Raw genomic sequence first — 20820 nt, forward strand, 5'->3', positions numbered from 1 at the left:
TAGATTTAATGGTGAAGCAATTATTAAAAAGGTGAATGGAAAAAATAATTGATACCCGTCATAGTGGTTGATGTTTGCATTTATTGTCACGTCTGCGCAGAGTGCAGATGTGTTAAAATACGTAACGGAAGCAGTTGGGGTCAAGGATCAAGCAAAAAAGTTCCCTTTTCACACCTTGCGATCTCTAAGGAAGATAGTGTATACAAGGGTGTCATGTAGTCAGCACAACGACCAACCTCCTTTACTTTCCCAACTAATTTCAGGCGTCCTAAAAATCCCGCTGTATCACTCGGTAAGCACGCCCCCCAAGGGTCAAGTGACAAAACATTAATTGTATGCATAAATTTCATTATTATACACATTTGCTCTTTGATATTAGACAACATTCATGATTGAGCCGTTGCACCAGATGCATAGTTTTTTTTCTTTTATGTTGTGTTTACTTTGTTGCGTAGTTACACATTTTTGTTTTATTTTTAGATTAATTGTGCTTATATGTCTACATGATTTTGTTTTATTTTCAGAATAATTGTGCATCTCTAAATTCTCTATATCTAAATATTTTTTTTTATTTATTTTTTTTTTTCAGAATCTGTATATCTACATGTTTGTTTGTTTGTTTGTTTGTTTTTTCAGAATAATTGTGCATCCCTGTATATAAATGTTTATTTTTTGTTTTATTTTCAGAATAATTGTGCTTCTAGATCTACATATTTTTTGTGTATGTGTGGTTTTTCTTTCCCGGAATGTTTCCTTGTTGTATTTATTTTTTTCCTTTGGCTTGCAGCCTTGTGGCTTATATAAGAATCACTGCGTGTGTTTTTGCACTGAAAAACATATAGACATATATTCGCATGGCGATATATTTAGTACACGTATATACAGCATCAGGTAAGGGTAGTTGTTTTTTCTTCCTTATAATGTAGTACATTATAATTCACAGTGATCCATGTTTCATTAACTTTCTTTAGCCACATGCACAATATGGATATTTGCGTCTTTTTTATTTTTCGATTCCTACCATTAGCTCACGCATCCTTTATGGTCCGGAGGGGGGGGGGGGGGAAGGGAGCGCACTGGAGCAAAAAATGTGAATAATTTATTTACAGCTACAATTTCACACATAGCAGTATAGCTGAGAACTAGGTCGATAGAGCGATGTGCTAATACCGCGAATGTTATGAGTTCGATCCTCTGTAGTTCCTTTTTTTTCGCTTTATTTTTTTTTAAAGTTAAATACGAATGGTTATAATATAATAATATAATTATAATAATATAATATAATAATATTTGAATATAAAATAGAAATGAATTTTTTTTAATGTGTATATTGCAATCATTTATTGGTAGCAAGGGCGTAGCTAGGAATTTACTATTGTTTGGGGACCCGGGGGCTTGACTTTTTTTTGGGGGGGGGGGGGGGGGGCGGCCCTGCATTTTGCATAATATTTAATTTTTAATGTAAAAAAAACTAACTTGGGGGCCCCCCTCAAGTGGAGGCCCGGGGGGGGGGATTTTCAAATTCTCCCCCACCCTTGCTACGCCACTGATGGTAGCTGTACCAATAATACTAATAGTGTACGGATCTGAACGAAAAAATTACTTTCTGTCCCCGGTAATTTTAAAAGTTTTTGTTTACAAAAAAAAATGTTCAGACTCTAAAAAATCAAATCCGAAAAAGATTTTTTTTTTCATTAAGAAGGCATGCGTATATGTAAACGGACACTCTTGCCTTTTCCCAGTTGTCCCTAGCAATTTTATCACGTTTACGAGAGAGAAAAATTGATATAGCGACATCCATAGACTCTTTCACCTGGGAAAAAAAGAGAGAAACAGCTTGAGATTGACCAACCACGGACATATATTTATATATATATATATATTGTTTTGTAAAGTAGTTATAAGAAGTAAAGTTTTTTTTCAACACTAACCTATGTAACATATAATTTAATGTTTAGATCTAGTACTAGTATCCCGAGTAATTGAACATAGAAAATAAGAGCACTCTCGTCACATAATCATTATTTTGACATTTTTAGATACATAATCTAGATCGAGATTTATAAAGATCTAGGTAATCAATATATTTAAATGTACAATCTAAAATCATAAGATGATTAAAGTCAATCGATTTAGGATTTTCGAAACATCTTTATATCATAGGTTTGTGTAAATATAAAGTTCTGTGATCAATATTAAATATAAGCCCATTCTATTAAAATCCGCAAAATGATATTGCATTATTTCTAAACGTTGAAAACTAAAGATCATTACTTTTCTAAGACAGAAAAGATTGATTTTCCTAGATTCGATGCGACTTCCCGTACAGCTTGAAAAGAGTTACGTACATCTATATTATAAAGTAGAATGTGTGGAGTATGTATGTATGTATGTATGTATGTTACTTATAGACATCAAAACCGCTTGACCAATCTTGATAAAACTAGGCAGGAATGTTCCTTGGGTACCAACTTAGACCTTAGTGTATGTATTGTAGCCCTAAAACAAACGTAAGACCCTAAAAAAAAAATAATGTTGTCCGACTCTATTACAGCTATAGTATTTTATGGATCTAGGCCATGTCTACAATGTTGACATGAGAAAAGATAGAAAGGATTTAGACCTAGATCTAATTTTAAGAAATACACTTTGCGCAGATAGTTTTTTACTTTGACACATGAAAATACAAAAGAAGATCCATTGATTTCATTATATAATAAAATTAACCTTCAATTTTGTGTTTCAAAAGCATTTTTTACATTAATTAGTTCCTTATATCTGTGATTACAGATTTCCTGACGAACATTCTTTCATTAGACAATTCCGTAATGAATTGCGTACTAAATATTAATTCGTTTAATTGTTTACTTTATAATCCCATCCCTAGATCTAAAACTCTAATTCAACTCTAAGATGATAAAACTTCTCTTCGAACAGATAGTTTTATACTTTAACACATAAACATATTAATTAAAGTCCATTCATTTCATATTTTGATCAAATAAACATTCAAATTTGGTTTTCTAAAGCTACATTCGTTTACGAAAGCTGCGAAGCCGAGTTGAGATAGGCCTAGATCTATATTCATTCATGAATCGCGTACTAAACATTATTTCGTTTAATTATTCACTTTATAATCCCATTCATTTAACAAAGCTATCGCTCTTTTCGTTTTTAATAGATAAGAATGTATCGACTTCCTTCGGGTAAACCCATTTTCTCAAAACTAATTTTATTTTCGTAGCGAAACAGAAATAACGTGAAAGGATCATTAGCTACGTTTAACATACATCTAAATCCAATCCACTAGATTATCCAAAAGCATTTTTTACATAAATTAGTTCCTGATATCTACAGATTTCCTGGCGAACATTCTTTCATTAGACATTACCAAATGGTTACACATTAACACATCTCTCTTCTGAGGTCTGAGTCTATTCCTAGGCCTAGGTCTAAAACTCTTATTGAACTCTAAGATGATAAAACTTCTTTTCGCAAAGATAGTTTTATGCTTTAACACATAAACATACTAATTATTGTCCATTCATTTGATATTTTAATCAAATTAACATTCAAATTTGTTTTTCTAAAGCATTTTTAATACATTCGTTCGCTGTTCGCTAAAGCTGCGTAGCCGTGTTGAGATAGGCCTATATTCATTCATGAAAAAAGGTCACGCATGCCCAGCACAGAATGAACTCTATAAAAGCCAATTTTTAACTCTAGATTAGTGTAGATTTAGATCTATGTCTACCTCAAGATCTACTTTATACACATGAACATACAAAATTTAGTCTATTCATCTCAAATTTTAATCAAATATATGTAGGCCTACAAGCAAATGTTTCAATTTGAAAAAAAAAATGGATTTAAGCCTATTAGCTATTTTGATTTGATAGCTTCATTCACACTATTTTTACATTGACATATTCGCTTTACTTATTACTTTATTATTTCGTTTAATTGTTTACAAAACACTCTCAGTGACTGTATCGAAAGTAATGCGCAAATAAAGACCCGCGGGTCGCGGGTAACATATGTCTAGTATATATATATAGGTCTGTGATCTGATCATTATAGGATAAGAATATGTTTCCGTTTTCCAGTCTAGATAGAATATATCTATACATATATAGGTCTGTGGGACCAACCATGCGAAAGTTTTAGTGATCTAGAAGACAACAAGGGGTTGAAAGAGTCACGCCTAGTAACCCCTAGTTTCGGTATGAAATGCTATAAGCTTATAAATTTGGTAAAATTGGATTTGTGAAATCTGCTATAGTGAGAGTGAGACGTTTGCCTTTATTAATATTGAAAACAAAAACAATTTTAAGTTACAAGAAATCAAGAAAATAGGACGGAAAAGTGATGTTTGAATGTGATGTTCTTATCTTACAGTAGGCTACTCAGTGTCTTTTTAGTGAACTTTTTGTTAAGTCAACTATAGCAAGTGTCATTTTAACTTCCCAATATTTACATGTAGTTTCAATTATGTATACGAAATTAAACTTAATGAAATGATACTTTTGCACGATTTTTTTCCAAACAAAACTACCAAAATTTGATCTAAAATTTGATCCATCCTTACGGGATCACACATGCTAACCCCCCATCCAAAAAAGATTTCTGTTTTATCTAAATAAAATTTTGATCTAGTTTACTTTGAAAAATATGCATATTCATTTGAAAAAAAAAACATGTAGGCTATGATATTCACAAAGAATATACTATTTAAATAAGGTATTTCTCCATATGATGATTTTTCCCCATACATTTTATCACCCAATTATACATACTGTATGATTTCTGCAATAAAAACAAATTCTTACAAATGAACCAAAATTAATGTCTTTATCTACACAAGAAACTACATACACACACACATGCACAAACATACACACAAAGCATTGCTCTAGTTCTCACGTCACCTGTAGTTTTATATCACAGCTACACGATCTACCAGAAGCAAGATAACAGCAGTTTGGTTGGTGCTCACCTGTGGATTAATACTCACCCTTGATTATACCCCGCCTTCCTTATCGCTAACAATGCTCCACGGGGCCCATCCTATCTGATCATTATCGAACCACAATGCTGTGTTATTGTTTTTTTTTATCGGTCAAACTTCATTAAGCATTGATAAGCGAGACACGCAGACTACGAAACGATTCGTATAAGCCAAACTGATTTCTAGTGACAAGTCCTCGGTTATTGTCGGTTTTTTTTTCCGATTACAGGTTCAACGATATTTCCGATTGTTCCTGGAGCATCACTCAGTATTTCTAAATCTTCTAGAGAACCACACAGTATTTTTAAATCTCCATAGAGCTCACCACAGTATTTCTAAATCTCCCTAGAGCACCACACAGTATTTTTAAATCTCCATAGAGCACACCACAGTATTTCTAAATCTCCCCAAAACACCACACAGTATTTCTAAATCTCCCTAGAGCCCCACACAGTATTTTTAAATCTCCCTAGAGCACCACACAGTATTTCTAAATCTCCCTAGAGCACCACACAGTATTTCTAAATCTACATAGAGCACACCACAGTATTTCTAAATCTCCCTAGAGCACCACATAGTATTTTTAAATCTCCATAGAGTACACCACAGTATTTCTAAATCTCCCCAGAACACCACACAGTATTTCTAAATCTCCCTAGAGCCCCACACAGTATTTCTAAATCTCCCTAGAGCACCACACAGTATTTCTAAATCTCCCTAGAGCACCACACAGTATTTCTAAATCTACATAGAGCACACCACAGTATTTCTAAATCTCCCTAGAGCACCACACAGTATTTTTAAATCTCCATAGAGCACACCACAGTATTTCTAAATCTTCCCAGAACACCGCACAGTATTTCTAAATCTCCCTAGAGCCCCACACAGTATTTCTAATTCTACCTAGAGAACCACACAGTATTTCTAATTCTCCATAGAGCACCACACAGTATTTCTAAATCTCCCTAGAGCACCACACAGTATTTTTAAATCTCTATAGAGCACACCACAGTATTTCTAAATCTCCCTAGAGCACCACAAAGTATTTCTAAATCTCCCTAGAGCCCCACACAGTATTTTTAAATCTCCATAGAGCACACCACAGTATTTCTAAATCTCCCTAGAGCACACCACAGTATTTCTAAATCTCTATAGAGCACCACACAGTATTTCTAAATCTCCCTAGAGCACCACACAATACTTCTAAATCTCCCTAGAGCACCACACAATACTTCTAAATCTCCCTAGAGCACCACACAATACTTCTAAATCCCCCTACCGACACAGGCAGTATTTCTAAAAAGTGTGATCCAGTTTTAGCTGCCTCAAAAGCTCTTACGGTAGACCCCCCCCCCTATGAGTTTGAATTTCGTTTTGCATATGCTAAAGGCCGGAGACTTGTACAGTCTAAAACAATGTAAGAATACTTCAACTCTAAAAATGCGTTTTTTTTTGTTTGTTTGTTTGTTTGTTTTCATTTCTATTTAACCAAGAATGGGAAGTGGAAGAAAATAACTTGTAAAAATTTGTACCAGACACACAGACGGAGTGAGCTGATATAAGCTTTGTAAACAAAAAAAAATGAACTAAACGCATACGACGTCAGGATGCTTAAGTTAAGTTTCATTGATAGATTTCCTTGTGGCGTTTGAAAATCTGTTGTTGTTGTTTATTAAGTTTAGTTTTTCTAACGCCGCCTGTCCAGAAAGAGAGAAAACGATATGCAGTCTCTTGTTGCCTTGATTGTTGAGTCGGATGCTGGGGAGGGTGGGGAGAGGCACAAGAAATGAGCTCATCCCCAGAGGGAGCGTTGATTGGAAGTTTGAGTAAGCTAAGACTGAATGATTCATCACATACACACACACAAACACGCACACACCTCTGTTGTTCAATAGTCTAGACTCGCGTCCTCTATCAAATCTTCTAGAACTCACTGCAATCAGTCAGTGTATCCTTAATACTATTTATTTATCAATTATTATTATCATTATTTACAAAGCAAAGTCGATTTAATTCTGTTTTATTTTTCATAATTTTTTTTACATAAATACAATTCTGGATGTCGTGACATGCTTTACATGATTTGTATAGGTATTCGTACTCATATTAACTATTAAATAGGTTGTATATTTTGAAAGATGTTAGCTTTAATTGGAGTTCTAGAAAAACTAAACAATTCAATTTAAAATACAATTCATAGAAAAAATTTACTGTGTAACAGTAGTTATAAGTTCAAAAAAAAAATTCGTAACATTGCTTCAATTTCTCAATTAAAAAATCATTTGCTATGAAACTTACATTATATTTGTAAAAATATATATATATATCTACCCCTTGACTCAATCAATATTTATGTCTCAATTTTTTTTCTAGTCCATCTAAATCCTACCTACAGCAGAAACTCGTTTGTATAGCTACCATATTATATTTGTACTACTTTATCTCTGCAATGTATTCTGCAATGTAACTAGCTAATGGTTTGAATAATTTAAAAACTGTCAATATAGAGAATAAACATAAACCACAGATCAATATGGGTCAGATATCGATTGAACTGAGTTCATGTTACAAGTATTTAATAATGACATACAATTTCTATGCAATCTAGCCTTTCAGTAATATTAATTCTCACTATTTTAAGTGCTCTTCTTTTTTTTTTTTTTAACTGTTTCGTCTTTTAAAAGTGGAGTCCTGCGAAATATTAGGGTTAATAATCTTCAATTCCGGAGGAACATTCTCATCATAAAAATCAAACAAACATTAAGCTTCTTGACTTGTATTTTGTATCAAAGAGCCCTATTTTGTAAACATTTTTTTTCAATTCTGCATAACTATGCCCAAATCGCTACGGCATTGCCTCGTCCGTAGTAATGTCCTATTTTGTCACTTAATAAATAGCCATCATATAATCATATCTAAAGGGTGCCTCTACACTGCAAAATATTTTAACAAACTATAGGCCTACTTATAAACATTAAAAAAAAAAAAAAGAAATGAAATTGAATTTACAACTAGGGCCTACTCTAGTTCTATCTTCACAATTATGACATGCTTTCGATTTTTCAACACTATTAAGTTTATATTTATATTCAAGATTGTTTAGGACCTGCACACAAATTCTGCTCAGGGCCTCCACTTATCTTATCTTATATAATACAGACGTTACTTCAAAAAAGAAGATGATTACGTCCTAAGCGTCATGCACTTACTGAAATCCGGCACTGTCTAGCCCTACATGTTTTATGTAGCCTTATCTAAAAGTTGAATAAACTGGGTCAAATGATTGTATTTTTTTTTAAAGGAAACATGTTTTTGAGCTGGGTTTTTTTCCCCCCTCGTTCGATCGAGATGCAGCTGGCATTTCCATTAAGCACTTAACGTAACTTGGAATTAAAGTCTGTAAGCTTAAATTATCATTAATAGCCCATTATGTATCATTTTAAAATATATTACTTTTAATGCCTATTTTAATATCAGCCAGTAAAACCAAACGACTTTGAGAGTTAAACACTCTAATTAGCATGCATGACGTAAGGACAGTATAGAGGGACTGCTTATTGTTTGACAGCTAATCTAGGAATCGCACGTATCCCGTATGCGTATAGGGAACAATTGTATGCCAAAGGCATTTTTATTTCTTTTTTGGTGAGCTTAAAGGGAGTCGACGTAAAAGAGGGGCTCCACGAAAACGCTTTGAAGACCAGCTTAGGCGCCAACGCTTTAATTGACATAGAAGAGAGCATCTGGCATCAGGCGGCTTCCGAACGAGACAGCTGGAGGTTTCTTACAAAGGCTTCGGGATACACATTCGAGACCAAATAGAAAACCCACGAGTGCTGTTGACGGTCGTTAGCTTAAGCCTATAGCACCAAACTGCTGGTAGACCGTAGACGTATTACATTCACTTGCATCATTCTACAAGACTAACATTAAATTAATTCTCTCTTCAACAACAATAAATACTCCCGTTCTTCAAAATCATATTGGAAACACTATGGACTATGGTCTCCTTCAGTCGCGAAGCCTAATGGGTTGACTCCCTAAGCCTTTCCAGTGATTGGGTATAGCTGCTAGGCAACAAGGTTTAAATTAAGAGTTTTCCTTCTTCTAGGTGGGTAGCCAGCCATGGCTAACTATAGCCCCTCCTGTCCGAAGCTTACTGGTTAAACGGTTAAGGCGCCAGTTACTCGCCTTTGCCCCTTCACCTGTTTGTGACAACAGTTCCGCCGGACTTATCTGAGCCACACATGAAGGCCAGGAGTCTTCGGTCTCGAAGAAAAGCCTTAATAACATGTATGACTAGATTTCTCTAGATCAACACATAGATTATAATGGATACGTGGAGGAGGGCGTAATTTAATAATTATCTTATCTTATGCTAGATCTAGACAGACGTTACTTTAGAAAAGAATATGATGACGTCCTAAGCATTTCATGTGTCAATCTAGTCATGTATGTTAATCAATGACTTAGACTCTGCTAAGTCGTTGGTTTTCCTGGCTGACTCAGGCAACCTATCCCATTCTCTAATGGCACGAGTGAAGAAGGAGCACTTGTACGAATTTGTTCTAGTGTATGGAATAAAAAAGAATGTGCCTCTATCTTTTCTTTTGAAGTAATGTTTGTAATTTATAAAATAAGACCTTTTAACTTTTACTTTCTCATACAAAAAAAAATCACACAAGTTCATTCACCTGAAATGACACACCGGTTTCACAGCCTCCATTCTAACAGGATAACATGATCAATATGCTTGTTAGATCTATCTAGCATTCCACTGTTGAACTGTTAACATTCATCTAAAAAATATATTTAAAATATCGATCGACACTGTGTAATAAAATGAGTGAATTGAGTAGAAGCACAGTCACTCTAATGGTGTTGATAAGATATAAAACAGAGGTACGGCTATTATTACAAAGTTAATGTGCAGGAAACCAATTTTAAAATGAAAAAAAAAAAAATTATCCTGATAGGTCTACACATAGTCATATGAATCTTATCTTGTAAAAAAAAAGTGCTATAACAATCAATATACACCTTCTAAATGTAAAGATAGTAATTCCATATATAAAGGTACACAATAATCTGATCTGAAAAGAACAAAACTTTATTATCAAAAACAAATGAGCTTCTAATTCATGCAATGTGGAACCGATTGATTATAGTCTATGGCTGTCTTGACCCAAAATGAAGTTTTAAGTTCATTTGCTCCACTATGGTATGAAATTGGTATGAAATGAATATTAAATATAAAAGAAAGATCTATTTATATATATATACTTTTAACAGGGTGAAAAATATGATGGCAGAAAGGCGGATGTCTGGAGCTGTGGTGTGATTCTGTATGCCCTGTTGGTGGTAAGTATTCATAAATAATTCAATACTGTTTCAGTTATTTTGACCAACCATCAAGCACGGGGGTATCACATGGGCATATTCAGTCATTGTTTTTCTGGATGGGGTGTAGGGTGTCTGGCACCATATATTTCTTCTGTATTCTAAGCTTCAAATATTAGTTTTCTAAGGTTTCTACCACGCAATATCCTAGCCTAGTATACTTCAAACAAAATTTGCTGGTCATTTATCAAATCTGTTATTCACATATCACTTTAACAATGGAGCCCAGGGACATTTAGGAAAACAGATCAATGTATGAAATGTTTATTGGGGCAGAATGAATCTCAACCCTCTCCTCTGTTACCTCTGTTATTCACATATCACTTTAACAATGGAGTCCAGGGACATTTAGGAAAACAGATCAATGTATGAAATGTTTATTGGGGCTGAATGAATCTCAACCCTCTCCTCTGTTACCTCTGTTATTCACATATCACTTTAACAATGGAGTTCAGGGACATTTAGGAAAACAGATCAATGTATGAAATGTTTATTGGGGCAGAATGAATCTCAACCCTCTCCTCTGTTACTTCTGTTATTCACATATCACTTTAACAATGGAGTCCAGGGACATTTAGGAAAACAGATCAATGTATGAAATGTTTATTGGGGCAGAATGAATCTCAACCCTCTCCTCTGTTACCTCTGTTATTCACATATCACTTTAACAATGGAGCCCAGGGACATTTAGGAAAACAGATCAATGTATGAAATGTTTATTGGGGCTGAATGAATCTCAACCCTCTCCTCTGTTACCTCTGTTATTCACATATCACTTTAACAATGGAGTCCAGGGACATTTAGGAAAACAGATCAATGTATGAAATGTTTATTGGGGCTGAATGAATCTCAACCCTCTCCTCTGTTACCTCTGTTATTCACATATCACTTTAACAATGGAGTCCAGGGACATTTAGGAAAACAGATCAATGTATGAAATGTTTATTGGGGCAGAATGAATCTCAACCCTCTCCTCTGTTACCTCTGTTATTCACATATCACTTTAACAATGTAGTCCAGGAACATTTAGGAAAACAGATCAATGTATGAAATGTTTATTGGGGCAGAATGAATCTCAACCCTCTCCTCTGTTACCTCTGTTATTCACATATCACTTTAACAATGGAGCCCAGGGACATTTAGGAAAACAGATCAATGTATGAAATGTTTATTGGGGCAGAATGAATCTCAACCCTCTCCTCTGTTACCTCTGTTATTCACATATCACTTTAACAATGGAGTCCAGGGACATTTAGGAAAACAGATCAATGTATGAAATGTTTATTGGGGCGGAATGAATCTCAACCCTCTCCTCTGTTACCTCTGTTATTCACATATCACTTTAACAATGGAGCCCAGGGACATTAAGAAAACAGATCAATGTATGAAATGTTTATTGGGGCGGAATGAATCTTAACCCTCTTCTCTGTTTCTTCCCCCTCTCAGGCTTTAGGCATAGAAAAAACTAGGCAGCCACCTAGAGCCTTTGATTGGTGGGGGCCTTGCACTGGACTTGAAACAATTTTTATAAAGAAGAAATCACAAAACTTGTGCCCAATGTCATTGTTGGAGTACACTAGGTTTTTAATTTTTCACTGTTTATTTTTTATTTTCTATTTCATTTGTGGCCACCAAAATCTCTTCGCCTAGGGCTTCAGATTTGATGATAGTAGTTTCAATTAGTTTTTCTCAGGCTGTTGCTTGAATTTTTGTAAATTTATTTTATTAAATATAAAAACTTTTTTTTTAATTCCAGGGCGCTCTTCCATTTGATGATGATAATTTAAGGCAGCTTCTAGAAAAAGTAAAGAAAGGTGTTTTTCACATTCCACATTTTGTTCCCATGGATTGTCAGAATCTTCTCAGAGGGATGATTGAAGTGGATTCAGATAAAAGATTAACAGTAAGATGGTTTTGTTGGTTTTTGAACTTTTGAAATTCTCATAGCCTGCCTATTAAAGAAGATGAAGCAGGTTTGATAGAGGAAACTACTTCTCATACACATGAAGTAGTGAGAGTCACTGTCTGGTAGGTAAGAATTATTGGCAGTGACCAAGATGATTATTTTACCAAACTCTTCGTTCCAAATTTCCTAACTCACGGCTAGCTCATTGCAGATGGTTATCTATTTCTCTTGACAGTGATGCAGCTTATTGGAAACTTATTCTTTACAGATACACAAAGTGGTGTACCACATTTCCTATACAGTTGTTTATCGCTGCAGCAGTAAATATTTGTTTTTTTTTGAGTCTTTGAACTCACATTAATAGAATAGCTGTTTACAGAATTTTGTGGGGCTGAGTAAATTCTATTGTTATTTTTCTGGCATATATATGACACTATATACCTATTTATTTAATCATAAAACCAAGCATTTTATTTTTGTATTGTTATTTTCAATGTTATAACAGATTTTGTATATATTTTAATGAACCAGAGGAGAAAAGCACTCTCTACTTCACCTACTTAATTACAATATTATTTTCTGCCTGGTGAAGACTTGGATTTTTAATTGCAAGATCTTTAGGGCACCTCTGAGTCCACTCAGATGTAATGGGTACTTGACATTAGTTGGGAAACAGTAAGGCAGTTGGTCATTTTGCTGGCCACATGACAACCTTAACCATGGGCCACAGAAACAGATGACCTCTCTACATCATCTGCCCTATAAACCACAAGGTCTGAAGGGAGAACTTTTTATCTTACTTTGTACTATCATGCGCTAGAAAAAATTCGCACAAGTGTTCCTTCTTCCCTAGTACCATTAGAGAATGGAATGGGTTGCCTGAATCAGCCAGGAAAACCAACAATTTTGCAGAGTTTAAGTCATTGATTAACATGCATGACTCGATTGACACATGAATTGCTTAGGATGTAATTCTCTTCTTTTTTGAAGTAATGTATGTAGTAGGCCTATATAAGAAGAAGAAGTGTTGAAATAAATCATAAATTTAAGTGCAAATAGTTTGTTGTATCAACTTGTGTTGATAAATGTCTCTTTTATTTTTTATTTCATTATGTAAAGTGACATGTTTTTACCACATTTCTTTTTTGTTTTCTGATTTTAAATAATGTTGATCTCAATTTTTCTAATGCTCATTTCAGCTAGAAGAAGTAATGCGTCACAGTTGGGTCCTGGTGTAAGTATTTTCTCAAATTATGATTTTTTTTTTTGTTGACTAATTAGTTTTATTTAGGATTACTAATTAAGAAATCTAAAATTAGTTTGGTTTAAATGACATAGTGGGGAAAAAATGTACAAACAAATTAACTAATTACAAATATACATCCCAACAATTAGCTGGATACATTTTCTAAAGCCTGGATCTTGTTTAAATAGTGGAATAAATTAATGGCTCTTGATCTTCTGATGAACTGTTGTAAAGATCAATGAAATCTCTTATATTAATTTCTTCTTTAATAATTGATGGAAACATTTCAAGACTAAAATCTGTCTACTTCTAGTATTTTTTCTTTTGCAGTACTTCTTGTATATATTTAATATGAAATTATTAAAAAGTTTAAAAAACATTTTTTATTTCCAGTATTTTCATATTTTAAAAAAATATTTATTTATTACCATAACAATTTTTTTTTTATCAGTAAAACAGCTTTATTAAGATAATGCATTTCTAAATTTCCATTTTTCATTTCCAAATGTAAATTTTGACCAAGTGTTGTGCAGTATGTCATCTGTGTTTTTAATGATAGTGACTCTTAGTTAGGTTTAAGAGTTGATTTCTGTTCTAGGGGAAGTAAGCAAGACCTAGAAGCAGAATTACCCATGATGCAAATTGTACAGGTACCCAAACTGCCAGTTTGACTCACTAAATTTAGCCAATAAGTGCAGAGTGGTGTCATGTACCCTGGGGCCTTGACCTTGTCATCATCCTTATATAGTTTTATTTTGTCAACATTTCACTTTTCTTTCCATTTCTTTTCTTTTAGTATTACTTTTTTTTTTTAGAGAGATTTAATGTTTTACTTTTTTTTTTTTTTTTTGGTTTTATTTTGTATTTGTCAGTTGAACTAGCTTTGTCTTGTTATTTTTAGTTTCTATAGGGTCATTATTGAGTGGACTTACAATTTCTTCTTGTCTGCCTGCATTGTGGTGAAACATAACATCAATATAGTTTTGTGATAATATTATGTATAACTAGAAATACCATAATATTTCCAGATTTATAAATAAGAAAGGAGTTTTGGGATTGCTTAAAAATCATAGCAATGTATACTAAAAGTTTCCCTTTCTATCTTTATTACAAAATCTTTAAAACAATTGGGTGGAGGTGGGGGGGGGGAACAAAAACATTCTCAACACTTAAGACATATTTCAAATTCAACAAGATCATTATCTTAGTCATGAGTATTGTTTCATAATTATTTGGACAAATTATATCTATTTATTTCATTATAGAAATGTTTGAACTAAAATAGATGAATCAGTTTCCTAATAATTGGCTTTACGTTATAAAATCTTTGAAGAATTATTTCATAAGTGTTTAATGAAATATCCCAAATCTTGATTTTTCTGTTATTTTTTTTTTACCTTGCTCACCCAAAAAGAGTTTGGCAATAGTAATATGTACTTGATGAGGTAGAAAAATATAGCACAAAGAGCACGCTGCTTAATCCATTAAAAACATAGAAATTATTTAAATAATAGCTCTGAAAGATAGTAGTTTTTTCTTTAAGTTGTTTTTCCTGTCACAGGGAAATAATATGGTATTATAGAGGTCATCATGAGGAAATTGCTTATATTTTGTCATAAAATATCATTATGACCTGTAAATAAAAGTCTTAGTTTTTTCATATGTAAGATTTTGTCTATCTAAAAATTAATTGTTTAAGCACTTTCTCCATGATGATATGAAATTGAAACTATAGCCTGAATTTTATTTATTTTTTTAACAACATCTAATACAGGATCCATTTCTCACTATGCTGGCTTGATTCCTAGAAGAACACAACATTTTAGGTTTTTTTATTTCATTTATTTATTTACTTTTTTTTTTCCTGATTTTTTTTCTTTTATTTTTATATTCCCATGAATTTGTCCACATGTAGGGACACCATTGGTCAGATAGAATTAGAGCTACCAGTGGCGCAAGTAGTACAGGTGATTAGCCTTTCATTTTGATTCTTTCACTCAGTTCAAAACAAAACAATGCTACTTATTTTTAAATTAAACTTATTTGCAATAACACCAGCTTCTTTGCTTCCATTTCTTTTCAATTTCTTTTATTTATCAGAATGTTTGTCAACACAGTATCTGATTATAATAAGATATATTGTTTTATTGACAGTCAAAGTTCAGTAATTAAATTATAGTCTATGATTAATTTTCGGTTTAAACTCAAAGGTAATATTTTGATAATTTTAATAATCATGTTGATGTTCCAATTTATCTTAATATTTATTAACAATATTTTTTATTTCAATTTTATAAACAATCCGTTCAAAATTTTAAAAAGAAAATGAAAATGCAATCTGTTTTTTTAAACCCCCAAAAAATATATTAAAACATCAAATGTTTTTCAAATTTAAATCAATCTTGAAATAATTATTTAGCATGATTATATTAATTTTTTAATGAATATGCTGCCAGTTTTTTTTTACTTTTCTGCATGTCTAATGCCATTTTAATTTTGGCTAGCGATACAAGCTGCTATTACAACTGAAATCTATTTCCCTTCAACTGTGCATGTGCTGCTAAATATTATATCTCTTTCTATTTTTTTTTTCTTACATTTATGTCTAAATTTTTTTCATTTCTAAAAATAATGTTTGACTTGTATTTTTAATTGGTAGGTAAAAATAATCAGATTTTGGATTTGATTAACTTAGTAATAAATATGATTTAAATGAATTTAAAGAAAAAAGAAAAGAAAATATTGTTAAATAAATGTCATTTAGATTCTTCATTATAAAATTCTTTCTCATTGTATAATATCAATAGATTATAGGTAAAAAGTATTTTGAGTTTATTTTCTTAAGAAAAAATTATTACTGTGACTCATTTTTAAATATTGAGTAAAAAAAACAACATTTTTTATGCTATAATAATAAAAACATTAATTTATATTGTGTGAAAAGTTATAGTATATGAAATATACTGGTATAGAATTTATATTTAGTATTCAATTTATAATGAATTTTTGGGAGGATTCTTTGTTTAGCACAGTTTATCCCAGCGGCCTACTCTATTTCATGTTACAAAACAATTAATTAAATTTAAGTGATTCATTTCTCTAGAACATTGAAATAATGAAAAGAGAAAATCAGCAATGTCACATTTTGCTTACTTCCTGTCATAAGAAAGTTGAAATCCTGTTGTAGTTAGTTCTGTCACTGTCAATTCAAATTCATAAAATTAAGCTCTGGGAAAATTATGTTATTTTTTTAAAAATGGCTGAAGGTTTCCAGTATCTAACTTTGACAGAATAGCCAACTGAAACCTTCAGCCGCTAAACAAGATTATGTTTGTTGATTAATCAACTAGAAATAGTTTGTCAAAAGAATACTCAAATGTCTGTCTTACCAGCTTAAAAATGAAGGTTTCTTTTGCTCTGCAAATATCTTACTTCTTTGATGCTTCTACCGATACTTTTCCTATTTGAACATTTGTTGCTAAGTTAATTGCAGCACATTGTTAGTTCAGACTGTCAGGTTTTGAAATTATTTAATTGTAGTACTCAGACCATTGGTTGGAGCCTTTGCAACCAAATGGGATCATGACTTGTTGGATGATTAAATACAAAGTAACCTAATTTTGAGGTGGCAAAAGTGTAAAAACTATTTATCTTTTAGTCCTTTATAAATGCAATAATAAATGTGCAATAAAAATGCCTTTGAGTGGCTGATACAAATTACTATTTTTAACCTTCAGTGTTCCTTTTTTTTTTATATTAATAAAATGAGAAATTAACTCGTTTGATAAACGTTCGAGATACTTTTCATTTTTTTAATCTTTTAGTATTATTTTTTTTTTAGTTTTTATCTTTTTTTTTAATGCTTCTTCCTTTTTTTTTTTCTATACTAAACTGTTTATTATTTCTAAATATAACTTCTCTTTAATTCTTAATCAACAAAAAATGTATATAATCATTGGTTATGTTTCTTTTTTCTTAAAGCTAGTCAAATTGAATAGTCCAACTAAACTGAAGTATATTATTCTTATAAAATCACATTTTCAAAGGAATGGAATTTTTCGATTGTTTTAAAATATATGTGTTAAAAAAATATTTGACTTAGTTTCACATTTCCATAGAAAATGTAATTTTCTTTTACAAAAATATGTCATTGAAAGCAATATTCAAATAAAAATAGTTTTATTATTATTTTTAAACATTTTATTCTTCAGGATCTGTCTGCTGACTGCAGATCAAATCTGTTTAACTTATTGGCATTTAAATTTATTAAGTTGGAATTTTTGAATTTTTTTTTAAAAAGTGTATAACGCAATTAATATGATGCTTACGTCTATTTTGAATCAATCTCTAGACTTCAATAATTCCATCGGTTGAAGACCTGGATCCTGATGTCTTGTCAACTATGAATTCATTACAATGTTTCAAAGACAAAGAAAAATTAATTTCAGAGCTACTCAATGCAAAGTAAGAAACACTAAGCCTATGTATATTTTATGCACAATGCCATTTTAGAAATTTTTATTGAGGAATACATTTCAGGTCTTTTCTAATCAAACTGCCTCATATTTTGTCCAGTCAATACCATGTGGTGAGGGGTAGATAGGACTACTTTTTAAAAATCTGATTATCACTAGCCACTGCTGACTTTATTTTGCCCTGCACTTGTTAAGTCTGTGGCTTGGTAGCAGTTTAAGTCTCAATTGTAGTCAAATTGAATCTCCATTTGATTGGACCAATAAAAATGATCTTATCATAGATTAAAGTTAACATTTTGATTTAGGATTTTTAAGACATTTCTGACTTTACCCAGCAAGACTTGATATTTGTTGGGAAAAGTTATTTGTTATTGTGCTGGCCACATGACAACTTTCTAACTGTTATATTTAGAATCACAAGTTTTTTGCATCATCAGCCCCAGAGGTCTCTTAACCTTTAAGGAAATGTTATTTACTTGTCAGATAACTGATTAGACTTGGGAGTTCTCAGGGAAATTGTATGAAATCCTAAACTATCAACACAGATTTTTTTTAATGTTTTATATACAGCAAAATCTAAGTATTGTAGGGACTTTTTTTAAACAGAGATATCTTGTAATCAATTTTGCATAAGTTATTGTCATTGTGTTGTTTTTTTCTTTTTAAAATTAAACAAGGTTACAAAAGACAGTGGAAACACAAACTCAAAATTGGCCCCCGAAGTGGTCCACCCACCCAGGCTTCAATATTTTCAGAAAGAACATTCGAATGAAATTATATCAAAGACAAATGAGAGTTAAGAATGGAGAAAGAAGGTTAACAGATCTTGTGTAGTGCCCCAACGGTCCAGCAGATCAAGGGATAGGTGAAAGTGAATGTAAAGTTAGATGTGAACCTGGCCTAACTAGTTCCCCTTATAGACCTTGTGGTCTATAGGGCAGATAAAAAGTTCATCTGTTTTTGTGGCCTACGGTTAACGAGGGTGTCATGTAGCCAGCATAACGACCAACCGCCTTTACTTTTCCCCAACTAATGTAAGGTACCCATTAGAGCTGAGTGGACTCAGAGGCGCCCAAAGATTCCAAAGTTGAAAATCCCAGTCTTCACCAGGATTCGAACCCGGGACCCCTGGTTCGGAAGCCAAGTGCTTAACCGCTCAGCCACCGCGCCTCCCCTGGCCTAACTGATGTCTTATAATTGATCTAATTGTTTTGAAAATGCTCAAATCTCTTAATAGAATCCTCAAAAAAAACAAAACATTTTCATATTAAAAGAAAAGTTCAGGAAAATGACATTTACAAGATTACTATTCGTTTTAAATTAGGTCTAACTTATAATGCATACTAATTAGCCTTTTCTCTTTAAAAAACTGCTTGCATAACTGATTTTAAAAATTAGATTTTTCGCTTTCAGAAAAAAAAAAAAGTAGCCGTTGCATCAGAACTTTGAATGGTCTAAAATATTGTGATGTCGGATTTTCAATATCTTTTCTAGTTTACGAGATCTAAACGGGACGGACGGACAGACATTTCACACAAAACTAATAGCGTCTTTTCCCCTTTCAGGGGCCGCTAAAAATCAATGTATAAAAGTGAATTTTATCATTTAAAATGTGATTACCTATTATTGACAATAAAATTATGTTGATTTATTTGATTGCAGGCACAACACTGAAAAGGTCGTCTACTTTTTATTGTTAGATCGTAAACTCAGGAACCCTAGTGTAGAAGATGAAGTGGATGTCCGGCACCGTTCAGAATCAGGTAAGAGCCACTCCACCAGTGTGTCAGCAGGCTCTGGCCAGGAACAAGGTAGAGTACAAGTTGCCTTTGGGGAGCTATTTGCATCCCTTTCAATTAATCCATTGCCTCCTGGGGACTTTACATTTAAAAGCATTTCCACAGTAAAATTTTTTATTTATTTTTATTTTTAAAGTGTATGAATAGTTTCTTTAAATCCCTAGTACTGTCAGGTTTAGGAATTATTTGGGTTGTAACTAGCTGTATACTATTAAGGTCCCGGGGTTCAACCTGACAAGAACATCACTCACACACAGTCGTACATACAGTAAACAACTAGGTGAATAGTTTAAATAACAACAAAAATAAATGAATTTTAATTGTATGAAACATATATGTGTATGTACAATGAGGATGATAAATAGACAATATATATATATTAGGGTATCTGGAAATTTAGGCACCGGATAATTAGGCACCGGATATTTAGGCACCGGAAATTTAGGCACCCGGAAATTTAGGCACCCGGATATTTAGGCACCCGGAAATTTAGGCACCCGGATAATTAGGCACCCGGAAATTTAGGCACCGGATAATTATGCACTTTTTGACAAGGCGGAAAATTAGGCACCGGATAATTAGGCACTCTTTAATTAGCGACCTTAATTTTGAAAGTAGTTTTAAAATGTTAACGTATATGTTATCCTTAGGCTATGGGCCATTGGTGACGTTATCAAAAAAATAGCAACCATAACGATTCTAACTGAATTTTCATGATATAAAAGAAAAACTGACAAAACGAGGAAAAAAATAACAATCGTGAGAATGTGTGGAAAAATTGACTCCGGATTAATAGTCATTATAAAATATAGACCTCACAGGATTCAGGGAAGGCGAGGTAGAGTTGATTCTCTTCTCATTGCTTCCTGACCTTAACCCTTCCCCCTCTACGCACTCCCACTAAAGGAGAGGATTTGTGGCGGGTAGATGTTGAACTAGGTCGTGAAAATGACGCAATGAGTCTCAAGGCTACACACTGGAGTACA

General features: G+C 32.8%; 1 protein-coding gene across 18 annotated transcripts in view; it reads left to right on the plus strand.

Annotated features, from left to right (window-relative positions):
• Positions 1-20820, plus strand: part of LOC106072940 (serine/threonine-protein kinase BRSK2-like) — a 173537-nt gene that overhangs the window by 132436 nt on the left and 20281 nt on the right. For 11 of the 18 annotated variants that reach the window (XM_056045388.1, XM_056045395.1, XM_056045399.1 and 8 more), the window contains exons 8-13: positions 10301-10369; positions 12165-12311; positions 13514-13548; positions 14159-14210; positions 17912-18024; positions 19698-19846. In XM_056045388.1, coding sequence (XP_055901363.1) covers positions 10301-10369; positions 12165-12311; positions 13514-13548; positions 14159-14210; positions 17912-18024; positions 19698-19846 — 565 coding nt within the window. Of the gene's footprint in view, positions 1-10300; positions 10370-12164; positions 12312-13513; positions 13549-14158; positions 14211-15475; positions 15528-17911; positions 18025-19697; positions 19847-20820 lie in introns of all 18 variants that reach the window. The other 7 variants (XM_056045396.1, XM_056045398.1, XM_056045401.1 and 4 more) reach the window with 3 other exon arrangements.

Source organism: Biomphalaria glabrata, chromosome 10 (genome assembly GCF_947242115.1).
Source record: "Biomphalaria glabrata chromosome 10, xgBioGlab47.1, whole genome shotgun sequence".
Classification (NCBI taxonomy): Eukaryota; Metazoa; Mollusca; class Gastropoda; family Planorbidae; genus Biomphalaria; species Biomphalaria glabrata.